At 53.4% G+C, this 27,378-nt stretch overlaps 2 protein-coding genes across 3 annotated transcripts in view; one reads left to right on the forward strand and one right to left on the reverse strand.

Moving 5' to 3' along the window:
- Positions 1 to 1,822: 1,822 nt before the first annotated feature.
- Positions 1,823 to 17,138, reverse strand: ANO9 (anoctamin 9). Its single transcript, XM_074542192.1, has 24 exons — positions 17,133 to 17,138; positions 13,093 to 13,158; positions 12,797 to 12,913; positions 12,406 to 12,542; positions 12,093 to 12,142; positions 11,781 to 11,839; positions 11,506 to 11,588; positions 10,697 to 10,831; positions 10,501 to 10,597; positions 10,227 to 10,287; positions 9,285 to 9,367; positions 8,925 to 9,029; positions 8,068 to 8,232; positions 7,950 to 7,986; positions 7,382 to 7,493; positions 7,158 to 7,215; positions 6,896 to 6,993; positions 6,588 to 6,754; positions 6,029 to 6,181; positions 5,661 to 5,808; positions 5,117 to 5,227; positions 4,939 to 5,032; positions 4,730 to 4,842; positions 1,823 to 2,432 (listed from the first exon to the last, which is right to left on the reverse strand). The coding sequence occupies exons 1-24, from the start codon at positions 17,136 to 17,138 to the stop codon at positions 2,405 to 2,407; spliced, it is 2,283 nt and encodes a 760-aa protein (XP_074398293.1). The 3' UTR covers positions 1,823 to 2,404.
- Positions 17,139 to 21,810: 4,672 nt separating this feature from the next.
- The window catches only part of PTDSS2 (phosphatidylserine synthase 2), a 29,753-nt gene continuing 24,185 nt past the window's right edge, over positions 21,811 to 27,378 (forward strand). Inside the window, exon 1 of one of the 2 annotated variants that reach the window (XM_005494801.3) lies at positions 21,811 to 22,122. In XM_005494801.3, coding sequence (XP_005494858.1) covers positions 21,941 to 22,122 — 182 coding nt within the window. In that variant the 5' untranslated portion in view covers positions 21,811 to 21,940. Of the gene's footprint in view, positions 22,123 to 23,275; positions 23,421 to 27,378 lie in introns of those variants that run through there. The other variant, XM_026797867.2, reaches the window with a different exon arrangement.

Genomic DNA, 27,378 nt, shown 5'->3' on the forward strand with positions numbered 1-27,378 from the left:
CCGGCGCTCCCGCTGCCCCAATCCCCGGGCGCCAGGCCCTGGGAAGGGCTGGCTGTCCCTCCCTCCCGCTGCTCCACCTCCACCTGAACCTGCGGGAGGGAATTCGACAGCTCCGGCTGCAGGGGAGAGGGAAAGAGAAGAGAAAAACAGGAGGAGGGGGACAGCAACACACCCAGCAGGCGTCACAAGGCTTGGGGGCCAAGGAGGTGCCCCCGGTTTTCCGGGCTGGAAGAGCCCACGGAGGTGTCAGGGCGAGGAGAAACCTGCCATGAGCTGTGGGGGCTCCTGTTTGTTTCCTCCTCCTCCCTTTCCTTCTCTCCGTGCCTTTAGAGCCTTTTTGCCAGATGAAGCTGGTGCTGGAGGTGGTTGCTCCAGCTGGTGCTGGCCGTGGGGAGCCGGATCCGGCCGTGGCCACTGTGGACAGCAGAAATTCCCTGTGCTACTTACCATGGAGGTGATTGGAGCCTCAGGCATGGATCATGGATGTGGTCGCAGCAGCACCAGCAGCCCCTGGACAAACACCAGCCTGAGCCAGAAAAACATCAACCAGCTCAACCAGCACATTGTCTGAGGCCAAGAAGAGAAGAGGGCCACGAGTGCAGTGTATGTATTTTAATATATATATAAAATTATATTTAATAATACATAAATATACGTAGATGTATATTGAATAACTATGTATATATAAATAAACAGGTATAGGTCACAGGTAGGACTCTGGGCCTGTTCCCATGGAGAAATACCCAGACTCTGACTCCTCATTGTTTAGGATATAAGCTACCAGCGCTGTTGGCTTGGTGTGGGAGGGAAAGGGACAGATCCCTGTTGGCATCCCTGGGGAGAATCCCCTGCTCCTGGTCCCCACAGCCACTGGCTGTGTGTGTTTGGAGCAGCCTTTTTTGAGGGCTGCCCACTTCTCATGGACACTGTGATGCATCAGCTGGAAAATCCTGCATAAATCTGTTGGATTTGTGGGATGGTGAAGGATTGCATGGAAGAAGCCCAGGTCCTGGGGATGGCAGGGGTGTGGGGAGGCTTGGGAGCAAACCAGGAGCTGATAAGATATTTCTTGTCCATCAGGGTTATCCCTGTGGTAGGGAAGTTACATGGAGGAGCAGATCCAGTTTTGGTCATGATGGTGCAAAACCAGGACAAGCCTGAGGGCTCAGCAAGCTCCTATGGGGTTGTTTGTGATTTTCCATGCTCTTGGGAGTGAAGTTTTGAGGCTGAGTTGACCCTGGTGCCTTCCCCTGCAGTCCTGCCTGGGGTGTGTCACCTCCAGGGCACAGCCCCCCGGACTGACACCTTGTGAAGTGTCTGTGGCAGGACCCTTGTGGGACAGGGACAGTGCCAGGGTGGTGTCCAGCTAGGCTGGGGTCACTGCTGGTGGGAAAGGAGGGGGCTGCCCCCCAGTCCTGCTTCTGGGGTCCCCTGTCAGAGCCCCCTGAGCTGTGGCACCTGTCCAGTCCTGGGGTGTCACCCCATTCCTGCTGCAGACAAACTCGTTCTGTCTGGAGCAGGGGGCCAGCCAGTTGTCATGTCTCTAAAGAAAAAGGTGGGAGAGCCTTTTGGGATTTGCTGTGTTTTTCCCATTTCCCCAGGTATTTCCATTATCCTGGCATGTTTACCAGGCTGTGTTCCCACTGTGCATGGCCAAACACTGGTGTCCCACCAGCCAGCTCCCACACAGCCCTCAGAGTGGGCGCTGCAGCTGTGATTGTCCCCACCAAGACAAGGAAGGGTTATGGGGGATGATCGGGGGTGGCAGAGGAGGAAGGCAGGAGCAATACCAGGCAGTTTTCCACGTGGGTGCTGTATTTATTTACCGATGGCTGCTGGCTGCTGGGCCAGGAACAGCTCTCAGGACCCGGCTGAGCCCGAGATAACGACGGAGTTTTCCCGTGGAGCCGCGTCCATGGAGACAGCCGGGCGGAGCTGCAGCCGTGTGGGAGTCCTGACACGCGGGGAGGAGTTCGGGAAAGAGGGACTCGGGTGCCCCGGTGGTGCGAGAGTGAGGAAGGCAGCGGGAAAAGACGCCAAAGTGCAGCAAAAGGGCTGGAGAGGGAGGCTGGAACAAGGTAAGTGTTGTTTCCTGTGCTTAAGGAAGCGAGTGACAAGGACCCAGGTGATGTCCTGCAGCACAGCATCCTGGTGCTGCCCCTGGGTTTGTCCCTCTGTCCCAGCCACTCCCCGTGCCAGGGAGGCACATCCCAGCTCTCCACAGCATCCTTCATTCCCGAGTCAGAGAGCAGCCTGCTCCTGTGAAGCCACTGTCCTTGTCATCACTTCCCAGCTCAGTCCCAGATGGGACATGTGGCACCGTGTCCTGGGGTTCATCCAGCGCCCCTGGCACTGCCAGGCTGGGAAAGGGGCTCGAGTCCATGTTCTCCTTGGTGGGCGGTGGCTACACCTCGGTGGAGTATTCTGCCGTGCTGGGGAGAGAGGAGAGAGGCGTTGGGAAGGGAACTGTCTGAGCTGGGAGGTGTGGGAAAACACTCCCAGTAGGAACAGGGCCTCTTCCCCAAAATAGATGGAGGAAGAATGACAGGCTGTTGGTGGGGAACCCCTGTTTGTGGGAAATCCCACAGTCAGTAGGAAGGCAGAGATGGAAAGCTGTGACAGGGTGGGGTTGGCTTGGTTGTGCACAGCCTGGCTTTTGGTAGTGTGGGGGCACAGAGGTGACTTCTGTGAGAAGCTGCTGGGAGCTCCCACCCTGTCTGGCAGAGCCAATCCCTGATGGCTCTGAGGATGGACATGCCACTGGCCAGGGCTGGGCCAGTTAGAGATCCAGATAACGTATTTAAGAAGAAAATCAAAACAAAAAAGGGGAACAGGTTTTTTGGCAAGCCAGAGAAGAGGAGGAGGCGAGAACATGTGAGGGAAACATGCAGACACAAAGGTCAGTGCAGAAGGAGGGGGAAGAGCCATTCCAGCCACTGGAGCTGAGATTCCTCTGCAGACTGTGGTGAGACCATGGTGAAGCAGCTGTGTCCCTGCAGCCCATGGTGAAGCAGCTGTGTCCCTGCAGCCCATGGAGATGCAGAGATCCCCCCATAGCCCACAGGGATCCACAGGGATGCAGAGATTCCCCCATAGCCCGTGGAGGAGATGCCCAGGCTGGAGCAGGTGGGTGCCTGGAGGAGGCTGTGATCCAGGGGAGACCTGGTGGAGAGAGGGGGCCCTGCTTCCAAGCTGGAGCAGCCTGTCCTTGAAGGACTGAGCCTGTGGAAGAGTGACCCACACCACAGCAGCTTTGGGAGGACTGCATGCCCATGGGAGGGACTCACATTGCAGCAGTTTTGGGAGGATTCCTGCTCGTGAGATTGGAGCCGTGGTGGAGAGGGTTGCAGAGAACTCTCTCCTGTGGGAAGGGACCCCATGGTGAGCCAGGGGAAGGACTCATCTTCCTGAGCAGTGGAAGAAAACCTTGGGTGATGAACTGACCAAAACCCCCGTGCCCTGTCCCTGCACTGTCGGTGGGAAGGAGGGAAGGATTCGGGGAAGCAAAGGTGTTTTAAGGGCTTATTTTACTTCTCATTATCCTCCTCTGATTTTGTTAGTTGTAAATTCACTTTGTACTTCTAAGTTGAGCCTGTTTTGCCCCTGGAGTGTTTTCTCCCGGTCCTTATCTCAACTCATGAATCCTTTGCTAATTTTTTCTCTCCTCTGCCCAGCTGTGGCAGGAGGGTGAGTGAGTGGCCTTTGTGGGTGCCTGGAGTTTGGCCAGCGTCAAACCATGACAGTTTGGAAGATGTTAGTGGGGGTGTTAGTGTTATTTGCCATCTGTTAGAGGTGGGGCAGTTATCTTCTGTTAATTGGGCAGTTTTTCTTTATCTCTCCCACAGCCAATCCTCCCTCCAGGAAATATCTTTGTTAATGGGCCATTGAATCTCATTGCATGACTGATACAATTACATCATCCCACTGGGAGATGCTCTGCCCAGGGGGAGGAGCCAAGCATTCCCACCTGGATATAATCAGAGATTTAGAACACACAGCCCCCCTTTTCCCACTGGATTCCCAGAAGAAGACCAGGCCCATCTATAACACCACTGGACCTTCAGAGGGGAACTCCACCATTCTACAGGATCCCTGTTCCAAGAGAACCACAGCTGGCACTGCAGGAGGGCTGAGCCACCCTTTAATGGCACTGCTACCAGCACCCTGGCCCACAGGGGGGCAGGCTGCATTCTGACTCTGTCAGTGGTTTGTTTTCTTTTTTGTACTATGACATTTGTATTTGTAGTTTTCCTAGTAAAGATCTGTTATTCCTATTCCCATATCTTTGCCTGAGAGGCCCTTTAATCTCAAAACTATAAAAATTTGGAGGGAGGGAGTTTACATTTTCCATTTCAAGGAAGGAAAATGTAAAATAAAACCGAGATGTAGGTGTTTCCTGAACCTCACTATCTGCTCCCATCAGGATTATGTGTGGCAGCTGGGACAGGGTGGCCATGGAGAGGGGTCAGGCTGAGCCCTTCCCAGAGCAGGGCTTAGTCTGTATGGGACAGCACACTGGGGCAGCTACAATGGTTCTGTTTCCTACAGAAATACTTAATCCTTTCTCTTTAAACAAAGTTTAGATGGAAAAATTGGACCGAGTCCTTCCCTGGTCAAAATTGCTTCTTGTTTTAACTTGGGGCTTTTCTTTTTCTGAAGGAAGAGGGGCTCCAGAGCAGAGAGATCCTGAAACCTGGCAACCCCTGGCACCTTCCAGGGCATCACCCACCTCAGTTCCTCACGGAGATGGTCGTGTTTTTCCGTCAGAATTTTATTCTTGACCCTCTGGGGCACATCGGGGATGTACCAGGCTGCGATCAGCTTCACGCACAGAGCCACGTGCTGTGGGAAGCAAAAGCAATCAGGGGCTCCCAGCCTGGACACGAGGCACAGATCCACCCCCTTTCCCAGCCCTCTCCTGCCTCCCTGGGTGCTCACCTCGAAGAGGATGAGGAAGGCGAGCCGGGCTGCGAAGATGTGCCAGAACTGGACGGTGTAGGTGTAGTCGTCAGCATTGCGGTAATCCCGGTACCTGCAGCACAGCCCCGTCAGGGCCAGCCCAGGCCCGTCCATTCTGGCCTGGATGTCACAGGGGGTGCCTGGGGGCTGCTCTTACCTGCACTCCTTGATCTGCTCCCCTTTAAATACTGGCAGCACCTTGGTGTGGGGCTCGAAGTCCTGGATGTGGAATACGGAGAGGCTGTTGTTGATGTACCCGGTGGAGCAGCTGTGGGGAAGGACTGGGTTGAGCACGGGTTGTACCTCCTATTCTGGGGAAGCAGGACCCACCTGGGGCTCTCACTGCCCACTGCCACAAAGCCTGGTGGAAGTGGAGGGCTCAGAGGCTTCTGCCCAGTTTGAGTGAACTGGGTCAGTCAGCAAGGCTTGGAGAAACAGGGGGAGGGCAGGAGGGAGCATGTGCCTGCATCCTGGGAATCCTGTAGCTCTCCAGTGTTACACACTGCCCTTTCCACTCAGTTTACCCACCACAGGGATGATGTGATGATGCCATGTGGGAATGTTCCCCTGCTCCGCTTTCCCCCCCATCTTGCTTTGGGGGACAGCTCAGCAGGGGTGGCACTGAGGCAGGAGGGGACATGGTGGTGGGGACAGAGCCGTGGGGATGCTGTGGGCAGGAACTGTCTCAGAGCTGAACTCACTCCATGCTGGTGTGGTTCTCCCTCGTGCAGGGGCTGTACATGTACTTGTAGACCTGCACGGGGATGAAGTCGGAGGTGATGGCGATCACCAGCCCATTCCCAATGACAGCCAGGATGCCAATGGCCTCTAGGACCTGCAGCCAGATCCCTGTGGGAGAGGAGCAGCCACTGAGGTCCCTCTGCAAGCTCACTGCCAACATTCCAGCTCAGGGACAGCTCTAGCATGGCCAGGTCAAGGAGGGAGCCTCCAAGCTGCACTTCAGCCTCTGGCAGAGTCTAAGCAGCTTGTCCTTCTCCCACCCATGGCTTTCCCTGTGCTGTCCCAAAGCCATGGGGGCTCAGGCTGGTGCTGGCAGGACCCCTCTCACCGATATCCTTAGCCTTCCTGGGCACCATGCGCCGGCGCAGCCGCATCATCTTGATGGCGTCCATGTGGATCTCGATGACATTGTTGACGAGGGCCAGCAGCGGGGCCAGGGGAAAGGCTGCCACGAAGATGGTGGTGAAGCTGTACTGGATCACTGTGGAGGGCAAACACAGGTGCTGGAGTGAGGCCAGCACAGAGGGGACGTCCCCCTCTGCTTGGGTTTGTCCTGCTTTGTGGCTTGGGTCAGAGGGGTTTGCAGGGGTGGAAGGGGAGATAGCCACATCCTGGGGATGCCCCGCTCTCACAAAGCTGTCAGAGAGTGGGATCTGTGGGGATAGTTGAGCCAGCCAGGCACAGGCACACCTGGGGTTACAGCCCTGGAAGGAGAGGAGGTCAGAGGCAGGGCCAAAGGCTAGCACAGGTGCTTGCTCTCTGTTTTGGGAATGATCTTGGTGTTCCAGAGCTCTCAGAGCAGGGCTGGGTGTGGAGCTGTGGCTCCCTGCCTGTGTATGGACTCCCTAGCATCCATCACTCCCCAGCCAAGGATCTGCCCCACGTACCTATCTCCAGGTACTCGTTGAACAAGCTGAAGACATTGACCTCGTTGAGTTCATAGTTATTCAGCCACTGCCTTTTGCAGGGGTCCTCTGCCTCCTCCTCCTCTCCTAACATCAGATGTCTCCTCTGGGGGTGCTTTTTCTTCTTCCGTAGCTGGTGGGATATCAAGCTGCAGCGGGAGAGAGGGATTTGTGTGGCTGCCTGAGGAGGACAGCAGGGCTGGGCTGATGCCAGCACATCCCTGGAGGAAGGGGAAAAGGAAGAAGGCCAGGGTTCCTCTCCGTGGAAAGTGCCAGTGTGGGGAGCTTACGGGATGAGATACTCCATGATGTTGCTGATGGTCTGCTTGAGCAACATGATGACAGCCATCTGGATGAAGAGGTCGGTGATGCAGCCGCTAGGGTGACACTGGAGGGGACAGCAAGACAGGGGTAGTGCCCTGCAAGCAGGGTGGCAGGGCCCGAGGGACCCTTTGGCAGGTGCTGTGGGAGAAATCTGAGCTTCCCAGAGGCTGCCTGGGCAGCAGGGAAAGGAAGAGGAGGAATAGTTTGTGGGGTCAGTGGGTGCCTCACCTCCTCCAGCCTCCAGTGGCCGGCGATGCGCACGTAGTGTCCTGGGTGGCCATTGACCCTGAACAAGGAAGCAACAGTGACACCCATGGGGTCATGGCCCTCCCGAGTCCCAGGTGGGGGCCCTGTGCCTGGTGGGGAGGGCAGGGGGCTGGGCTGTCCATACACCCTGGGGAGAGTCAGGAGCAGCCATCCCAAGCCCTGGCTGCCCGGTGTTCTCCACTCACCGTCCCAGGAAGAAGGCGACATAGATGAGCGAGGAGAAGTGTGTGAAGAACTGAAAGAGGAAGATCTTCATGGTGAAGCTGTTCTCACGCTGGGTGGAGGTCCGTGGTTTCTCTAGGAAAGGGAATAATGCCCAGGGGCTTGCTCACAGAGAAGTGGGACCTTGCCCTGTTCCCCCATGGGTGCCATCACAGATCCAAAGGTCCAAAGGGTGTCTGCTTCTTGTGAAGCCTTCCCTGCCCTCCACCTGAGCCCTCTGAGGGAGGTAAGTCCAGCCAAGTAGGGAGGTCCCTCAGAGCCATGAGCTGAGGGAGAAAGGGCCTCAGAGCTGAGAGGAAATCCATGTTGTGACCTCTCCTGGAGCTGGGGTGGATCCCGCTCATGCCAGGTCTCAGCCCTGCAGAGCTGGCTGTGGGGCAGCTTGTGGGCACAGGTGAGTGTGTGCTGGAGGGCTGCTGGCCCCCCTGTCTGGAGCTGCCTGGGAACTGCCTTGTGCTGGTGGAGGCAGGGAAGGGGATGGGAGGCTGGCTGGACGCTGCAGGTGGGACACACCTCATTAATTTCCCTTACCCAGGTCGCAGAGGAAGAGGGCCACTTTCCAGTTGACCTGCAGGACAATGGGATACCATGAGCAGGGGGGAAGCTGGCCATGGGGAAATGCTGCCAGGCACACTGTGTAGCTCCCCACCTTGGTCATGATGACGATGGTGAGGTAGTGCAGCACGGAGCCCGTCAGCACGGCAACGATGTCGGCATGCTGGCTCAGCAGGCTCGTGTCGCTCTGTGTGAACACCGCCACAGCCATCGCCCGGTAGATGACGAGTGCGTGGGCAATGCCAATCAGCACCATGATCTGCGGGGAGCGATAGGAGGGCTCAGGAGCCACCCAGGGCAGTGCTCCATTGCCCCTGGTGGTGCCCTCAGGAGGGCCCTGGAGGAGGCCTCAAAGGCAAACCAGCGCACTTCAGTGGAGGCCGACAAGTTTGTGAGGTGGTTGTAGTGATGGGACAGGGAGTAACGGGTGCAAACTGAAGGAGGGGAAGTTTAGGCTGGATGTTAGGAAGAGATTCTTCCCTGTGAGGGTGGGGAGATACTGGAACAGGCTCTCTGGGGACGTTGTGAATGCCCCAATGCTGGCAGCGTTCAAGGCCTCGAACAACCTGGAGTAGTGGGGATGTCCCTGCCTGTGGCATGGGGCTTGGGACTAGATAAGGTCCCTTCCAACCCTTACATTCTGTGATTCCAGGATTCTGTGTCTCCACCTGAGCCAGTTTCCATTGACCCATAGCAGGGACGAGTGCACTGGGATTTGCCTCTTCCTGCTCTCCATGTCACTGCCTTGATCCCCACTGCAAGAGCAGAGCCTTCAGCCCCTGTCCCCGAAGGGTGGGTGGCCCCTGCTGTCAGCACAGTGAGGTGTGGGCATGAGGAACCCCCAGGATCCTTGTGATGGGCATGGAGGTGTCCCAAAAACCTGATCTGTGCCTTTGCTCCTTTGTCCATGTGCCCTCAAACCAAACGTTTCCATTGTCAGCTGGCACCTACCATCAGCAGGGCCAGGACGAGCACGATGGTGCTGCGCAGGTAGGAGTGCTGGTACAGCCGGGGCTCGTGCTGTGAGTTATTGATCAGCTGCAGAGCCAGCTCCTCCTTCAAAAAAAACCAAAAAATTCAAGTCAAAAATGGGAAAGAAAGAACCCAGCAGGGCTTTGTACCCTTGTGTCAGTACACATATGGGATGAGCAGTGCTGGAGCAGGACAGGGTGAGCACCCAACCCACAAGAGCATGGCCAAGCCTGATTGAGTTCAGCCTGGGCAAAGGACCCCTCTGACGTGTCTTTCAGAGACCAAGGTGACTCCTGCCCTGAAAGAGGGAGCATTGAGCAGGAAAGATGATGTCCTCACCTCTTCCTCATCCCACCCATACAGGTCCCAGCTGGTGACCACATTGGCTCTCTCCCTCTTCCACAGCTCCAGGAATACAGTGGCTGGAATGGGAAGGAGAAAGTGCAGTGACATTTAGGAATGGCTCTGTCTCCCAGAGAGTCACATCGCATCCAACCTGCTGGAAAACCAGCCTGGACTGCCCTTGGCCCATGGACAGGCAGTCCCCTCTGTGCCTTGGTGACCTGGAAGGGCCCTGGACAGGCAGCAGAGAGGAAATAGGGATGGTGTGGGTGAGCTTTCACTGGCCTGGTCTGGTGTGTCCAGAGGGAATTTGGGATGAGTCACTTTTCAGGTGGAATGGGTGTCCTGCACTGCTCCCTGGCAAGGCTACACCTCTCCCAAGTCCAATTCCAACCACCCCTTATGTTAATTGGATGGATGCTCCTGATTGTGTCCCTGTGTGAGCCTGCCCACGGACACACTCAGGACTGTGCCATGGCTTTGCAGGTGGGACACCCAGCCCACTCCCAAGGTGGCTGGTCAGGGAGCAGGCTGTGGAAAAGCCAGATGGGCGTGTAACTAAGGCAGTGATGGGATCCCATCATCCCACAGCAAATACGAGGCCCTGCAGTGACTTGGGAATGTGGAGGAAGAGTCTGGAGGCCCCTCCTTCCTGTGGTTGTGGCCATTTATAGGCAGCTGCTGGAAAATTGCTGGGTGCCTTTGGGGAGGCTATGCTGAGCAGAAGCTTCAGGTAAGGAAGATTTGGGGAGCTGGAGGATATCTGCAGAGTGGTTTTGTCTCTTGCTGTGTCTGGAAGGGGAGCTGAAGGCTCTGGAAGCAGAGGAGATATATAAACCCCTCCCAAAGGCTGAAGCTACATTGGTGTTCCTTTTTCCACCTTCTGCTCCCTCTCCCAACCACATGTGATGTGCTGGGCACCCAGGCATGGACACCTACCCCAGATGGCCATGAACATGGCAAACACCACCGTGGCCTCATTATCAATCATGTGAGTGACCTGGAAAAGATGAGGGAAGAGTGTGATGGGGCACTGAGGTGCAGGGGCTGTGGTACCTCGGGGTCTTGGGATGCTCATCTCCCCCGAGACAGGTAAAGGTGATACAGGAGGGCAAAACGATCTGGGGTGGGGCTTCTTTTTAGTGGTGTGGGAGCAGCATGAGCTGGGACTGTTTCCCATCCTTTACTCTGCCCTGGAAAGGGGGTTCCCTACCTTGGCATAGGTGCAGGTGTCAGAGAGGAGCCAGAACGAGCAGTTCTGGTCACAGAGAGGGCACATGATGGTGTTGTTGGCATTGCAGATCTCCTTGCTGGAAGAAAGGAGAAGAGAAGCCAAGGGGGACGAGGGTGCCTCAGAGCCTCCTGCAGAGCTGGATGGGATGTGCATTTGGCATTCCCAAAGGCCTTACCTCACCTGGCTGGAGCTGAAAACAGTAGCCCCAGCTGCCACGGTTGCCAGCCCAGCCACGGCAGCGAAAATCAGCAGGTAGGTGTACCAGCCCAGCCAGGCAAAGTACAAGGCCACCTTCTCTCCAAAGTAGCACCTAGGAGGAAAGGTGAGGTTGGAGATCAGATTTTAGGAGTCACTAGAAAATGCCCGTGGTGGCAGTATCTCAGTTTTTATGGTGTGGGGAGGAGGTTGGAGTCATGGATAAGAAATGACCTGACTGAGGGACTGGGAGCCCTGTATCCTGTGCCAGCTGTCAGAGGTGCACCTCTATTTTAAGATCTCCCCTCTCTACCTGAGCCCCCTGGCAGATTTATAAAGTAACACGTTCTTTTTGCCCCCCTGCCCATGGAGTTAGTTTTCAGAAACAAGAGCCCTGCTCTTTCATGGGATTTCATGTGGTTGTAGGAGCCCCATGTTGCCTTTCCTGCCCCGAGTTCAGTCTCGGGCTGGCTGTGCAGCACTGATGCTCCATTCCCACCTCTTCAGCCTTCTGAATGTGCCTGGAAACCAAACAGGTTCATTACAGTCCTCAGAGACGAGGGGGTTGTTTGATGCTGCAGGATGAGCAGATGGAGCTCGGAGCCACAGGGATAACCCTCAGGCTAAGAGCTTTGGAAGCTGCAGAGGCAGCCCAGTGCTTCTGAGAAGAGCCAGATTCAGACTAATGGTTTTTAAGGCAATTCAGAAGCCTGGCAAAGGGCACTGAGCTCTCTGGGTTTCAGGCTGGACCTCCTGGTTAGAAAGATCTGCCTCTTGTGCCTGTGTTACCTGATTTGCTCAATTGGCTGTTCCTTAAATAGAACTCTCCAGCGAGCCCACTTCTTCTTTAGTATTTCCCTTATCTCTTCTTTCTGTAGAGCAGAGAAGTTGGTTGGATGCAGGAACATCAGGGCACCCTTAATGCCCAGCTGCCGGGCAGCTGCCAGGAGCTTTGCTGTGCCCTTCACCCAGCAAGCTCTTGGTGCAGCCCCAGTCACCCCCACCCCATCCTGCTCCTCCATCTCTCCTGGATTTTCTCCCAGGCACTCTGTGCCCAGCCTCACCTTGTGCAGGGGAAAGGCTGCCTCAAACACCTTCTTCTTCATCAGGTCATGCAGCTTCTCTGGGAGCAGGGCAGAAGGGACATGGTTAGGCTTTGGTTTTGGGGTGGCAGAGCAGAGGAGCGGCTGGTTCCTGCAGTCCAAATCTCCCAGCCTCTGGATGCAGCAGGGATTTGACTTGTCTGAACTCCCCCCTTTTCTGCTCTCCCCAGGATGGCAAGGCAGCTGGGATGCCAATGCCCAGGATTCTTGGGCAGGATTCTTCCTGCAGATCCAGGCTGAGCAGCATCACCCCTGTGATCCCTGTTCCCTTACCTAAGTCGGATGTCACAGTGTTCTGGAGGATGAAATGCACGACCCGTATCCTGGACAAGAGAAACTCTGCTTAAAGCCTGCTCTGGGATACAGACTTGTGTTGTGTGCCTCAGGAAAACAGGGCAGAGAAGGGAGAAGGTGTGCACTAAAATCCAGGGAAGCAAGGGAAGGAGAAATGTGGGCAATGAGAAGCCATCAGGTTTGTATGTGGGAGATGAAGGAAGGTTCTGTGGAAAGTGAAAGCCTTTTGGAAAATGGATTTTGGTGTGGAGAACAGTGATTGCAGGAGGCTGGAAATCAGCTCAGCACCCACCTGGTGGTCATTGGGACGTCCTGGTAGGCACTGGAGTTTTGCTGCCTGCTGTTGGGATTCGTCAGGAGACGCTGGTATTTCCAGAAGATGTGTGGTGGGGCACGGACTCCATAAAAGAGCTTTGTGTCCTCGATTTTCTGGTGAGGGGAAGAGAAGGGCTGTTAAAACAGAGCCAGAGAGGCAGGGAAGAGCCAGAGCTGGAAGGGCTGGGGGCTGTGTGAGTCCTGGGGCTGGGGTCTTTCTCTGCTTTCTCTGCTGGTTGAGCAAGTGGGTCCTTTTCCAGCTCTGATATATTGAACAGCTCAATGGTTCAGGCCTCTCCCATTTTCTGGGATGCAGGAGCCCAAGTCAGGCCAAGTATCTGCTGCCTTTTCCTCCCAGAGCCTCTCACCTTGATGGTGAAACCTTTCTTGCTCAGCTCATCCAGGAACTTCTTCCTCTTGATCTCCTTCTCACTGCCCATTTCGTGGATGTCACTCACCAGGACAAAATCCCACTTCTCTTCATTCTGCCCACGAAACCAGCAGGGAATTATTAGGGATGGAAAGCTGAGAGCTCTCCTTCCCAGCTACAGCCTTTAGAGGTTTGGACCCCATTGTGGCTGTGTAGAGGGGAGCTGGGAATGAGCAGGGGAAATGGGGATTTGTCCCCTCTCTGAGCTGCAGATGCAGAAGGAGCAGAGCTTACCGGGGAGGCAAAGGAGTCCGTGTCCTCAGCAGGGGATTCCCTGCAGGGAGTCAGCAGAATTTCGTCCTGGTGAAAAGAAAACCAGTGAAGGGGAGGCTTCAGCAGGCTCCCTGGGAGATCCTGTGTTTTCCTCTTCCAGCAGCCTCTAAGAGGTGCCCAGGGAGGAAGGTAAGAGCAGCTGGTGTGAAACATTCTCCCACAAGCTCCTGATCACCAGTTTGGGGTCTGGCCAGCCCAGCCAGGGATTTGTGTTTAGGAATGCTGCAGGGACTGGGAGGGTGTGCAGCCTCCCCTAGAACTCAGTGTGCCCTGGGGCTGTGAGGGATGGGGACCAGGGGAAAATGCCTCTCTCAGCTCTTTCACCTGATGCCCTGATATTTGTACTGGGAAATGTTTACCTTTCACCCTCTCTCTTCATGCTACAGTGGATTTTACAGGCTTTAATCAGCCTTTTCCATTTGTCAGTTGTTCCTGTCAGATAGGTCACAGGTTTTTGGGTTTTTTGGGGGAGGGTGGGGAAGGTAGTTTTAAATTCCAATAAAGGGAGAGTGGAGCATGGACACTTGGAGGCTGGCACAACTCTGCAGGAAAGCAGGTGAAAAAATTCCTTGGAAAATATGTTGGATGCCTCAGGCTGCAGCCAAGGGACAGAGAGGGGAGGATGAGCTGCTGACCATAAAATCATAGAACATCCCAAGTTGGAAGGGACTCACAAGGATAATTGAATTCAGCTCCTGGACCTGCACAGGACCACCCCAAGCATCCATGTGCCTAGGAGTGTTGTCCAAGCACTGCTTGAAGTCTGGCTTTTGCCTGTTCCCCTCCTGTGTGTCAGTGGCTCTGGAGAGAGCAGCTGTGCAGCTCCCACCTTCCTGGGTACAGGTAATTACACTCAAACACCCAAGGGTGCAGATGTGGGGGACTGTGACAGTGTTCATGGGGTTCTTAGGATGAGGGAAGAGATGAGGATCTGACTCCATGTTTCAGAAGGCTTGATTTATTATTCTATGATGTATATTACATTAAAACTATACTAAAAGAATAGAAGAAAGGATTTCATCAGAAGGCTAGCTAAGAATAGAATAAGAAAGAATTAATAACAAAGGTTTGTGTCTTGGACAGAGTCCAAACCAGCTGTCTGTGATTGGCCATTAATTAGAAATAACCCTGTGAGACCAATCACAGATCCACCTGTTGCATTCCACAGCCACAGATAACCATTGTTTACATTTTGTTCCTGGGGCCGCTCACCTTCTCAGGAGAAAAAATCATATGGAAAGGACTTTTCATAAAAGATGTCTGTGACAGGGGAGCACAAAGCAAACATCAGGGAATGGTTTGTGTTGGAAAGGACCTTCACACCCATCCACTCCCCCTTCAGGGACATCTTCCACTATTCCAGGTTGCTCCAGCCTGGCCTTGGACACTTCCAGGGTTGGAACAGCCACAGCTTCCCTGTGCACCCTGTGCCAGGGCCTCAGCACCCTCACATTTCTTCCCAGTATCCCATCTAACCCTGGTCTCCTTCAGCTGAAGCCATCAGCTGCCCCTGTGGGTTTTTTTCCACCCTTTGGTGTGATTTGTGGTGTGTCCCCACAGTTACACCACTGTTCCCAAGGGAAGGTGATGCAGCACAGCAGCGGGAAGGGGAATGGGAATTCCAAGGATGGGATTACTGTCACTTGGTGTCACCAGAGACACTGTGACCTAAAAGAGCAGCCAGCCAGACGAGTTCCTCCAGCTGTAATCTTGGCAGCAGAGCCATGGTGGTGTAACTGTGCCCTGATGTAAGATCTGCATCCCGAGCTTTCACTGGAGAATGAGGCCATGGGAGCAGAGAGGCCGGGATGAGGAAAGGGCTGAGATATTCTGCCAGATGCTCGCTCACATGGATCAGCCAGAGCACAGGAGCCATGAGGAGACTGACTGACAGGAATGAGGAGTGGGAAGGCTTGAGAAGAGGGATGCTCTCCCCAGAGGTGCTGTTGTGCCAAGAGCCAGAACTTCTCTTGAATAAAAGGTACCCCAGATTACAGCATGAGGCACCAGGATTCTGGTGCTGTTATCTGCCCTAGCCAGGTTTGTGGGGCAGGATTGGGTGCAGCAGTTCCCTGTATCCCGGTCTGAGCTTCCCTCTGGGCACAGGAGAGGGTGGGAGCCTCTCAGGGATCTGCCCACTGCCAGTGCTGGGATGCTGGCATGGATCTGGCCTGGCACACTCTGCACTGTTGTGTTGGCTCATTCCTGCCTGGCTGGTTTCCCTCAGCCCCCATGTGCACCAGCCTCATCCTGCAGCAATTCCCTGCCAGTGCCACCTGTGATCTTGTGGATGGATGTGGAGAGGAAGCATCCTTTGGGTATGGGAACATTTTGGGGTGTTCCTAATGCCACCTTGGCACACTTCTGCTGCTGCTGTTCCGAGTAAAGCTTAAGATGAGGTGAAGGCACCTGCTGGCATCACACCTTCTGTTCCCAGGTGGCTCCCAGCTCCAACACCTGTAGGGATGGTCCTGCTTGGGCATCTGAGCATCCCAGCCAGCACATCCACTTCCTTGGGAAGAGGCTGGGAGGTTACCAAGGTGGGCTCACAAATGGGATGTTGGATTCATCCCAGCTGGAGCTCAGACTGCCATGCAGGTGCCCAGGTTGCTTTTGGGGCCATATGGGATGTGTATGGAATCCCAGAATCCCAGAGTGGCTTGGGTGAGAGGGACCTTAAAGCCTGTCCATTTCCAGCTTCTGCCATGAGCATGGATACCTTCCACTGGCCCAGGTTGCTCCAATCTTTCCAGCCTGGCCTTGGACACTTCTGGGGATGGGACAGCCACAGCATCTCTGGGAAATCCATTCCAGGGCCCCACCACCCTCCCAGGGATGGATTTATTCCCAATATCCCATCTAATCCTGCCCTCTGTCAGTTTGAAGGCATCTCCCTTGTCCTGCCACTGCAGTTCCTGATGGGAGGGCAGGAATAGCCTCAGAGGGCAGGGACTTTGGATCTCTGCTACTCTCACAAGTAATTGCTTTTTCCTGAGAATTCGGGATGCTGTCTGACTGTGGCTGCTGTGCTCTGGGATCAGGTGCAGGTAAGGCCACCTGGGCTCTGCAGTGGTTGTATGAACCCTGGGCTCTGTCCCTGCTCTTGGGAAGGACAGTTTCAGTTTCACTCCTTCCTGTCCTGTGGAACAGGATGTGGACATGCTGCCATGCAAAGGCGTAAAAGTGACTGGCACAATGGGAAGCAGGAATTTCCATATTGAAAAGGGTTTCAGTGCCTCCAAGGTGCACCACTGGTCCTTGTCCCCGGCCAGGTAAACCCCTGCCCTGAGAGTTCCTTCTGGGAATGGCACAGGCACCCTTGGGCTGTGTGCACAGTCACCAGTGTGAGTAACTCGGGACAAGGACCTGGATAGGATGTGGCATCCTTGTTTTCCTTCCCAGTCACGAAGTGGTGTGGGGTTGGGTGGTTCCCTCACCCACACTGGGATGATCAAATTGGTTTTATCTCCAGGATGTTTCTTACTCAGCTTCCCTTGGAGCACTTCCACCTTAGCCCATGGCTTGCTGAGAAGTGGGACAGCACTTTTACTACCTACCCTGAATTTGGAGTTTGCCTGGCTTTTCCCAGGAAAAAAAACCCCACATCTTTTCTTCCAAATTAGAGAAGAAAAAGATCACAGCTCCCCCTCTGCCCTTGCTGTATTCCATGTGCTGCTGGAACACCTGGGACTGTCACCTCTGCAGTGCTCATTCCCAGGTTTACATAAGCTCCATCCATACCGTCCCTCCCTGATCCGTGCTCTGGGACCAACATGTGGGGCCAGTGTGACCCCACTGCACCTGGGGATGGTGCATGGGACCGGGAGCACATCCTGCCTTCCCTGTCACACACCTGTGGTAGGAATTTTGTACCTTAAAGGCTGTGAAAGCAGGTGAGTGGTAGAGGTTGGAGGTTAGTGTATCCTGTATTTCCAAGCCACAGGTGCTCAGGGTGCTGAAAAGAAGCATCCTGGGAATTTCGGGGCAGTTTCTGTTCCTACCTGCATGGTGAAGTGGAGAGCCTTCCTCGGTGCCCCTCGGGGCAGATCCCTAAGGAGAGAGCTGGCGTGCAGGATGGGCTGGAGCCTCCTGGGCTCTCTCAGGCGGCGGTTTCCTTCCCCAGCTCCTTGGCCCGAGGTCTCAGAGGTCTCATGTGCACCGAGAGGCGCTGTGACTTCCGTGTGGCACTCGTGCCTGCCTTGGGAGGGAGCTGCCTGTGCCTAGCAGTGGGCAGATATCGGGAGGAGGTGAGGGAGCTGCCCTTCACCCTCGCCCAGAGGAGTGGCAAGCGCAGAACCGCCCCGCACAGGTAACAGTGCCGAGCTCCTCCTGCCAGCTGCTGGGCGCTGCTGCCTCCCCCTGCCCCTCGTGGTGCCAGTGCTGTGTGTGGCACCCTGTGACATCCCCAAGAGGGGCCATAAACTGGCCAAAAGGAGATATTAACAGGAGCTCTGGAAAGCTCTAGAAATCTCCTCTTGACGCCTCGCTGGTTGGTAAAACAGCTGTGGGAGTCATGTGCTGTTTTCTTCCCATGTGTAATGGTGCTGTCAGCCTGACCTTGAACACTTCCACACATGGCTTCTCTGGGCAGCCTGTGCCAGGGCCTCAGCACCCTCAATGGGAAGGATTTCTTCCCAATATCCCTTCTAACCCTGCCTTCTAGCAGTGGGAAGCCATTCCCTTTATCCTGTCACTCCACGCCCTTGTCCAGCTTCCTTGCAGGCTCCCTTCAGGGAGTGGAAGGGTTCACCCCAAAGCCTTCTCTTCTCTAGATGAGCAATCCCAATCCTTACAGCCCTTCCTCATGGCAGAGCTGCTCCATCCCTCTAAACAACTTGGTGTCCCTCCTCTGGACTCTCCCCAACAGGTCCATGTCCTTCCTGTGCTGGAAACCTGGAGCTGGATGCAGGAGTTCAGGTAGGGTCTCACCTGAGCAGAGCAGGGGGAAAAAATCGACTCCCTATGGACCTATGGCTTGGAACAGGGAACAACTCTTACTATAAAAAGTGAGTGAAATGTTGTGTGTAAGCCAGATCTTGCCTTACACCTGTTTTCTTGGGGGGGTTTGTTGCTTTCATTTACAAATAAGAAGAGCATTTCCTGGGAATAACAGGAAGGTCAGAACTGCTCTGGGTTCCCTCGTGGTCTCCAACAGCATTCCTGTGGGCTGCTATAGAATAAACCAAGTCCTGTGGGTGGTAATCCAGCTGTGCTCTGCTAGGAAAGGCAGCCAGCATTTCCAGAGTGGCGCTCCCAGTTAAGCCACCATCACCCTGTGGCTTTGCCAAGTGAACAGGTGCCAAACCAGACCTGGGGATTATTGGGAGGGAAAAAAAGAGTTATCATCCCAATATCCTGCTGTGTATGAAAGCAAGGTGTGGGCAGACCTTTAGCCTTCCAGGGGTGATCCATGAGCTGGGAGGGGAGAACAGGCTGTATCTCTGGGAGAGTGTGTGTGTGTTTACCCAGCGAGAGTGAAGCCCTGTCAGGCGGTGCTTTCCAGCAGGGCAAAGGCCTCTGCACAGGGAGCGCTGCTGTGTTCCAGGCAAATGGGGTTGTCTGTGGGAGGAACAGCTGTGGCACTCCTCCCGTGATCCTGCTTCTCCTTCCTGAGCAGGGCTCAGCTCTCTGGACAGCCCAGGAGGTCATGCAGCCAGCAGCAGTTCCCAAAGCCCATGGATGTCACAGCCAGGGGGGAAGGTGAGTCTGTGCCTGCAGGCTGGCTCTGGCTGAGGTGTGTCCAGCCCCTGCAGAATCTTTCATGGCACTCAGAGGAGACCACGCTGCTGCTGCTCCTGTTCAGGAGGAATTTGGTTTTGCCTGGGTGGGACTTATCTGCATTTAGAGCAAGGCAGGTGAGCAAGTTGATGCTGTCCCTCTCCAGTGCTTCCCTCCCCTCCTGCATTTGCTGCTCTGCCGTGACTGGGCCTGATTACAGCAGCAGAAAAAGCTGAATTTGGGGATGGAGCCATAAGAACCCTGTGGGAGCAGAGGAAATTATTTAGGATGTGATCAGCTCTGTGGCTGCTGGGTTGGTCACACACCTGAACCCACTGGACTCCAGCTGCTTTGGGCAGCGATTTTACCTGTACTGAGAACTGGCAGGGAAGCTCCAGGAGCACTCCCTGAGCTGTCAGTCCTGGCTGGATGTGGGGATGGTAATTCCTACCTGAGGAGACTGCTGAAGGGTTTTGTGTGTGAAACCACTGCGGCTGGATAGAGGCTGCCTGTCCACACTCTGCCTGGCAGCAATGCTTTTGGAGAGGGAGGCACTGATTCAGGATGATGCTAAAATGGCAGCAAATGTCTGTGTTCTCTCATAAAGCTTGGGGGTGTTTTCACCCAAATCCTGGTCTGCTTGCATCCGTGGGTATCCCTGGAGCTACAGTCAATGTTAGAGCAGAGGATGTGGTTTGGGGTGAAACCTTGCTTGTAATTAAAGTACTGGATGCTCATTCCAAGCAGGGAAGGCTTGGACTGAATACTAGGAGAAGGTTCTTTTCCCCAGAGGGTGGTCAGGCACTGAGCAGGCTCCCCAGGGAATGGTCACAGCCCCAGAGCTGCCGGAGCTCCAGCAGCGTTTGGCAATGCTCTCAGGCACACAATGGGATTGTTGTGTCTGGGCAGGGCAGGAGCTGGGCTGGCTGATCCTTAGGGATCCCTTCCAACTCGGGATATTCTGCGATCTCTTGGAACAAGGTGAGTGCCTCTAGCTCTCATGAAGCATCGTGGGATGTGTTTTAGGCTGGAGAGGGGATTGTGCAGCTGACAGAAACGTCCTTTATCTGTCCCAGCACTGGCGTTTATCCGTTCAGCGGGCGCTTGCCCGCTCCTCACCCAGCCCGCTCCTGCCCTCCTGTGGCCGGCTCCGTGATTCCACAGAATCCCAGAGTCCTGGAGTGCCTGGGACTGGAAGGGACATCCAAGCCTGTCCAGTGCCACCCCCTGCCATGGGCAGGGACATCTTCGCTATCCCAGGCTGCTCCAAGCACTGTCCAGCCTGGCCTTGGGCACTTCCAGGGATGGGGAATCCACGGCTTTCCTGGGAAACCTGTGCCAGGGCTTCAGCCCCGCACAGGGAAGGAGTTCTTCCCAATGTCCCGTCTAACCCTGCTCCCTTTCAATATTTCACAGAACTATGGAATAGCTTTGGGTGGTGTGAAAAACGCCAATCACTTGTTTTTAAAATTGTAAAAGTTTAATAGTTATAAAATGGTTATAAGATATAGTAATACAATTAGAGTAATAACAATTTGAACAAATTGAATTAGGACAATATGAGACAATAGAGACAAAGAGTTACGGACGTTTGGATACATTTTTCTGGGCAGCACGAGTCCGAAAAAGGACACGCGTTAACAAAGGATTAACCCTTAAGAACAATAGCCTGTTGCATATTCATACACTTCATACATGATGCATAAATTCCATTCACATACAGGATTCTGTCTGGTCATCAGTCACCTTCTTCCTCCAAATTCTAACAGCACCTTCGAGGCGGAAAGAAGTTCATTTCTTCTGATAAGAGGACAATAAATTCTCTTTCTCTGAAAGATTTAGGTGCCGTGTGGCTGCTATCTCGCTGCAAGTCCTTTCTTTAAAAAAAAGTATCCTACATAGCATAGTTTCTATTTTAACATTTCTTCTAACCTAAAACTATATTTAACACAGTACTTAAGAGAATTAATACAGCATTACTTTCTAACGCAACACATATAATATTCATTTTAATACTTGCGAAAAGCCAATCAGAAAATACATGCATTTTTCACACAGGGAAGGATTTCTTCCCAATGTCCCATCTAACCCTGCCCCCTGTTGTGTGTAATTCACAGAACCATGGAAGAGCTTTGGGTGGGAAGGGACCTTTAAAGCTTGTCTTGATTATTTGTCATCCTGTAAATGTTTCCTCTAATTTCCTTCCCTGTTTCATTTCTCTGCTCCCACAGGACTTTGCCTTCCCTCCACACAGTACTCTTGGAGTTTGCTGCTATGCCAAGATCTTTCCAGAAAGCCGGAGCTCCGTGCCTGCCGTCCAGGATCAGCGTGGCACGTTCCGGATGAGGAGCCTGACCGAGGTAATTTGGGAAGGGCTGAGGGATTTTAGAATTCCTTAAATCCAAGGGCACAGGGGGCACCCTGCAAGCACCCACAGCCCTGGCCAGACCCTTTGTGTGGGGACAAAAATTTTCGCCGAGCACAATTTTATTACGCCAAAACGAAAACTTTTGCCAAGCACAATTTTATTTCGCCAGCAAAACGCACATATTTAACAGATACTAAACATTTCATTGCACAAAGACGGAGGAATCGGGACAGCCACGGCATCAGGCATGGGGTACCCAGCGTGGGGCACTCGAGGGCCGCACGCGAGCCTGGCAAAGGGCACTTGTTTTTACCACTTTTATTCTGGGGTTTTGTCAAGGGTTCTACGCGGAACGCAGACATTTTGTTTAAACATTTTGTTTAATTACCGCTCTCCGGCTCCCTGAGGGGCCCGGGCTCCCTCCATGAGGGGTAGCGGCTCCGCCTCAGGGCGCCGCCTGGCGGTCGCGCGGGGGGCGTCGGGAGGCCGCGCGGTTGCCACGGCAACGGGAGAGGGAGAAACGACGCCCGGCCCGGCCCCGCCCTCCCCGGGCGCCGCGCACGCGCCGGCGCGGGGTCGCGCGCACGCCGCGTCACGCCTCCCGCCGCGCGGCCCCGCCCGCCCCGCCCCTCCCGCCGCGGCCCCGGCCCCGGCCCGCGTCCCCCGGGGCGTCCCCCCAGCACCCCCGGTGCCCCCGCCCGTGCTGCCCGGGCCCCCGCCGCCATGAGGCGCGGCGAGCGGCGGGCGCACGGCGGCAACGTGGGCAAGGCCGCGCTGGAGGAGCAGCAGCCGCCGCCCCCCGCGCAGCCCAACGGCGGCGCCCCCGGGGCCGAGCGGGACGGTGCCGGACTCCGCCGCAGCACCGAGTCCGAGGTGTACGACGACGGCACCAACACGTTCTTCTGGTGAGAGGCGCCGGGCATGGCCCGGGGGGCTCCGCGTGGGCCGGGGGGGCCCTAAGGAATGGGATATGGAGGAGCTGGGGAATGGGATATGGGAGTCCCTAAGGAATGGGATGTTGGGATCTCTAAGGAATTGGATCTGGGGGAGTTGAGGAATGGGCTATTGGAATCTCTAGGGAATGGGATACGGAGGGGCTGGAGAATGGGATGTAGGGGTCCCTAAAGAATGGTATGTGGAGGGGCTGGGGAATGGGGTGTGGAGGTCCCTAAGGAGTGGGATATGCAGAGGGCCCCAAGGAATGGGATACCCGAGTTATCTGCTCCCCGTTATCTGCTGTTTACGTGCCTCTTCTGCCTCCGATACCGGTGCTGCAATCGGCTGCAAGTGCTTCCCTGGTGTGGCTCTACCGCTAATTGTTTCCTGGCAATTTAACGGGAATTCAGGGCTGGCTTTTTGGCAGTGGCACCTCTTTTCCCTGTCCTGGACCCCACTTTTCCAGGAGCAGGACCTTTCGGGCTGAGCCAAATGGCTTGTCCTGCTTGGTGGGTGCTTTGGAGGTGTTTTCCAGTACCTTGAGAGCTGTCTGGTTTCGGGCATGCATTCCTGCCTGATTCCAGTTATCAGCATGGTTTATATGTACTCCACCTCCTTCTCTCCTCTCCCTTAATCTTGGAAGAGGCTTTTTCCTCTTTTCCTCCCAGTGATCCTGGCAGAAAGCTCAAGTCGTCCTGCCCCACTCCTGCTGGGCAGGCATTGTGTGTTTTTGTGTGTCTCAGTCCATGAAACTGGTGCAGAAACTCACAACTGCTGGTGTTGGGCCAGCGGAGAAAATCAGCTTTTTGTTAAATTCAGTCCGTGCAGAAGAGGTGTGTTTGTACCTGGAAAAGTGCTCCTAAATCCCAGCCTTGCTGGAGGTGTTCCATAAATCCCCTCAGCAGCACGCTGTGTCTGTGTAGGCAGAGGTGTTTTCCTTGTGTTAAACACGCGTCCCTTTCCATGGAGAAAGCCCAGCCGGCACTGAAGGTTTGGAATCCGAGCCGAGGGCGCTGGGATTTAGCTGGAGCCTGGCATGGAGGAGTGGGAGGGGAGGGCCCTTGGCTCTCACCCTGCCAATCTGGGCAGCAGCGGAGCCGGGGGTGTTGATCCCGATGAAGGAGGTGACATTCCTGCCAGTGCAAGCTGCGGAGGGACGCTGGGATGCTGCTGGGTCCCTGCGGGGACGCTGTGGTCTCGGGGACACAAGGACGTGTAGGCTGAGCAAATCGCGGGATCCCGGTGCCAACCTTTAAATGGAAAATGGGTAAAGCCGTCCTTTCCTTACTCCCTCCTTCAGGTGGCTCCTGCCAGCTGTTTTGTGAAGCCTTGAAATACCTGGTTTTGCTGTAGAATCTCGCCTGGTTGCAGCTTTTAGTGGTGGTGAAGGATTGTCACCCCAGAATAAATGCTGTAATGCATTTAGTTAGTGTGGCCATGTGGATTGTTCCTTTGGAAGTCGGGATGTGTGCCTTGTTCTTTCAGGAGCTTCCCTGTGTCAGGTGGACAAATGTGTTTCTTAACTTCCCTATTTATCCAGTTTTCTTTTCCCTAGTTGCTTGTGCTGGCAACCGGGAGTTCAAACATCTGGAAAAGTCCCAAAGTTTTTCCTCGTGTAACTTTTGCCCTGTATGTGCTAGAGTATCCTTTGGCAATGACTCAGTTCCTACCGTGTCCAAGAATAAAGATAATCCAGGGGAATGATTTTCTTCCTGTGACCCTTGGGACTCCTCTCATGCTGTGGAGGTGGCCACAGGAAAGGGAGATTTTTAAGAGTGGCTGCCCTCTGACTTTGGGAAAACATGGAATGCACCTTCTCTTTGGAGTTCAGGAGTTAGGGATAAGGTGGCTTGCTCCTTTTGGGAAAATGAGAGGATTTGGGATCCGTGGACACAGAAATCATTCCTGGAGTAGTTTAATTTGCAAAGGTGATTTTCCTGCTGTAAATGTGGTCCTTGGGAAAGGTGGAGCTTCCTAGCTGGCTTCCTGCTCTTTAAAATCTGTTTGGAACTTTGAAAAACCACTTGTGTGCTGAAATCCCTGGTCTTATTCCATATAAATGACTTGGAAAACACTCCCTTGTGGGAACCTGCTCAGTCAGCATAACCTGGCAGCTCCCTTTGCCATTAGGAAATGCCAAGGGAAGGGAACAGGAGGAAGCTTTCTGAGGCAGATCCGTGGTTTCTGTATCATTGTCCCTGAACTGATTTCCTAGTGGGGAGCTGGGAATGCCAAGCTTTTCTGGCAAGCTGCTGGAACATGTTCCCTGTTGTTTCCAGCACCTTGGATTGTTCTTGTCTGTGTGCCTTCAGCAGCAGCTTTCACACAAAGCCCTGCTTGTTCTGGGGTCATTCAGTTGGATATTGTGTGTGATGTTCTCCTAAAATTTCTGCAGATATTTCATAGCTTGTCTTTAGCCAAAGAAGATTTTCCAGGAAAATGTCCATCCAGTCTTGATTTAAGGGTGTTGGGAGGTGCCAGATGCACTTTTGCCACCACATTGTGACTCAGTGGGTTAATTGCTTTTTCAAAGCCTTACTTTAATTTGGATTTCATTAGCTTTAATGTCACCTTTTGATTATTAACGTGTTTTATCTCTCACGCTAATAATCTCACGTTGCCAGCACGTGGATGTGATATAAATTCCCGAGGTCATGGTGTGGCAGCAGAGATCTGTGGAGCTCGGGATGTTAAAATTAATAAGAAAAGAACTAAAAAAGGGGGAATGGCAATGATTCTATGGGCTAATGGCAGTGTTTGTAGGAATTATTTCCACCTTCTTGTGCAAAAAGCGTGGAATTTGCAGCTAAGGAAGAGGCAGTCCCTGCTGGCGTGTTCCTCTCACTGTGCTCAGTGTTGTGACTCTTCCCAGATGGCCTGGAAAGTGAGGATATGTGTGGGCAAACCAGCTGGTGTTGGAAAGAAGGGATTGCTACTCAGCCCAAAACATTCCTTACCCATTCCTCGTGGAGATTGCTCTTATCTCTGAAACACCGGGATTTGCTAAGGGCGGTCTGCAGGAAGAGGTGGGGATTTATCCACAAGGGAGATCAGGGAGATGGGATATCCACAGGTTGGCAGGAGCTGCTCTCTGTGCCCTCTCCAAGGCAGCGTTCCTGGAGTTTGCTGGGAGCTGAGCTTGGGATTTTTCCCTGCTTTGATGGCGCCACTCTGAGCTGTGCTGCCTGCTCAGGATTGGCTGCACTGGAGAAAAGGAGCATTGCTGCAGAGCCCTGGGTCACCTTGCCGTGCTTTTCCAGCCTGTGGGAATGCCCTGGGCAGGGAGCAAGGGACATCCAGGCTTGTGCAATCCCACTGAGCCACCTTTGCCAGCTGGTCATGGATGAGAGGGCCTGTGCCTTGGGAATTGCACTGTGGGAATGGCATTGCCCTTTCCTCAAAGGGCTTCATAGTTCTGCCAAGTAAGCTGGAAATGCAGAAGGAATATCTTTGTGGAGAGGGTTGTCAGAGTTCAATGTCCCATCTGGATATCAGGTCCCTATATTGATTTTTTTTTTTTTATAAACACATTCCCAACGTTTTAAGGAGAGTAGGGAAAAATGTGCTCAAAGAATGTTCCCTGTAATTCCCTGTCACTTGTTTCAGTAGAACTGCCCAAAACTGTCTTCAAGATGCACATTTCCATAGGTTTAAGTAAAAAAAAAAAAGTTTAATAGTCAAAATAGGGCATTTGTGGAACTTGCAAGCTCTGTGGAACTGATGGAAACTTCGGGAACTTTGGGAACTTGGCCTTTCCTCCTCAGTGGAAGGAAAACCCCAGATTTGCTGAGGCTTTGCTGTTGACCTGTGGTTCTGGGTCTCTGGAGGTCTGTGCCCCTGGGCTCCTTTGTGGAGATGGCAAGGAAAAGGCAGGTTGCTATTTTGGAGTGTCACACGTCTGTACGGAAATTTAATCGGCCTCGGGTGACTTCAGGGATGTGCCGAAGATCTGTGACTGCTCTAAGAATAGGGACTGTTTTATGGACTCTGAGGGTTTAAACAGATTTGAAAACATAACACAGAGCTTAAAACCAGCAGGGATATTTGTATGGTTGGGTTTGACTTGAAGTTTTCCAAACCGTCTGTCTATCCCCAACAGTTTGTCTGTTAGTTACAATTTTTATTTCAAATAAAAATTAAATTAGTTTTAAATTGGTATTAGTTTTTGTTGTATTTTCTTGTGTCTTGTTCTTGACACAACCCTCTGCTGCTTTTGGAGGAAAGGGTTTGTTTTACTGTTTGCCATATTTTCTTAGAATTTCCAGGTGAAGTGTTGGTTTATGGAGGGTACAGAGCTTTGACATCTATTTAAAAATCTCTTTCAAGAATGGTTTAATGAATTTGCCATTATTTGGAATAAAGAATTAACTAATGAAAAAGTCACTGACAGATTTTTGGGTCTGCTGACAGATCCTTTCACCAGCAGCTACAATTAATGCAACTTTTTTGACCCAAGGGGCGAACTGGACTGGCTCTCCTTTGGAATTTTGTTCCGCTTAAGAGGACTGACCAAAATATTAATAAATAAATTCTTTGCATTGTGTTCCAGTGATTGTTATTGTGTTTAATGGAGTTGTTGCATCACTGGTGACAAACAAGCCGTGGATAACAAGGGTGTGGTCCCTGCTTAAGGTGATTTTAATTTGTGGGAGATTGAACGAGGCCATGGGCCGCCTGCTCCTGGGTGGTACTCTCTCCTTTTCACCCAAGGATCTGCCAGAATCTCCCAAAAAATGACATGTTTAAACAATTCCCTTACATCATTTCTGTCATAGACTTCAGCTGGGAAATAAAAGAGCTTATAGTCATTTTCTTGACAGACCTGCAGCGTCTCAGGGTGATGGGAGAATGACCTAGCATGAAAAAGAGAAGTTGGGATCAAACTTAATCCTATTAGCTAGGAAAAAACCCACTTTTTTGTGATCTGCAGTGTGGGAGAGCTTCACTTGCTCTCACTTGGTGTTTGAATTAGCAGGGCAAGGGCTTGTGTGAAAACAAATCTGATTTATTTCATCTCAATCTCCCAGGGCTTGAGTGGGGAAGGAGCCAAGTGTGTGCTGCAGAAAGGCAGAAAAATAAGCCACTTAATATTCCACCTTTTTAACAGCTTGGGATTTGTTGTGAGCTCTCTCCCTGGCCTTAGATTTTTGTTCTCAGGTGCATCAGGCACTGCTTTGCAGAGTTTTTGATGTGAAACCTCCCAAATCTGGCTGCAGTTTGTACCC

Source organism: Zonotrichia albicollis, chromosome 6, assembly GCF_047830755.1.
Source record: "Zonotrichia albicollis isolate bZonAlb1 chromosome 6, bZonAlb1.hap1, whole genome shotgun sequence".
In the NCBI taxonomy this organism is placed as follows: domain Eukaryota; kingdom Metazoa; phylum Chordata; class Aves; order Passeriformes; family Passerellidae; genus Zonotrichia; species Zonotrichia albicollis.

Bases quoted from the DNA above. Each gene is read 5' to 3' on its own strand.
- ANO9 (XM_074542192.1), bottom strand. The intron at 12,143-12,405 runs GTGGGTGCTGAG...TCTCTTGTCCAG, and splicing joins GACGTCCCAATGACCACCAG to GATACGGGTCGTGCATTTCA. The intron at 9,030-9,284 runs GTGAGGACATCA...TTTTTTTTGAAG, and splicing joins ATGGGTGGGATGAGGAAGAG to GAGGAGCTGGCTCTGCAGCT.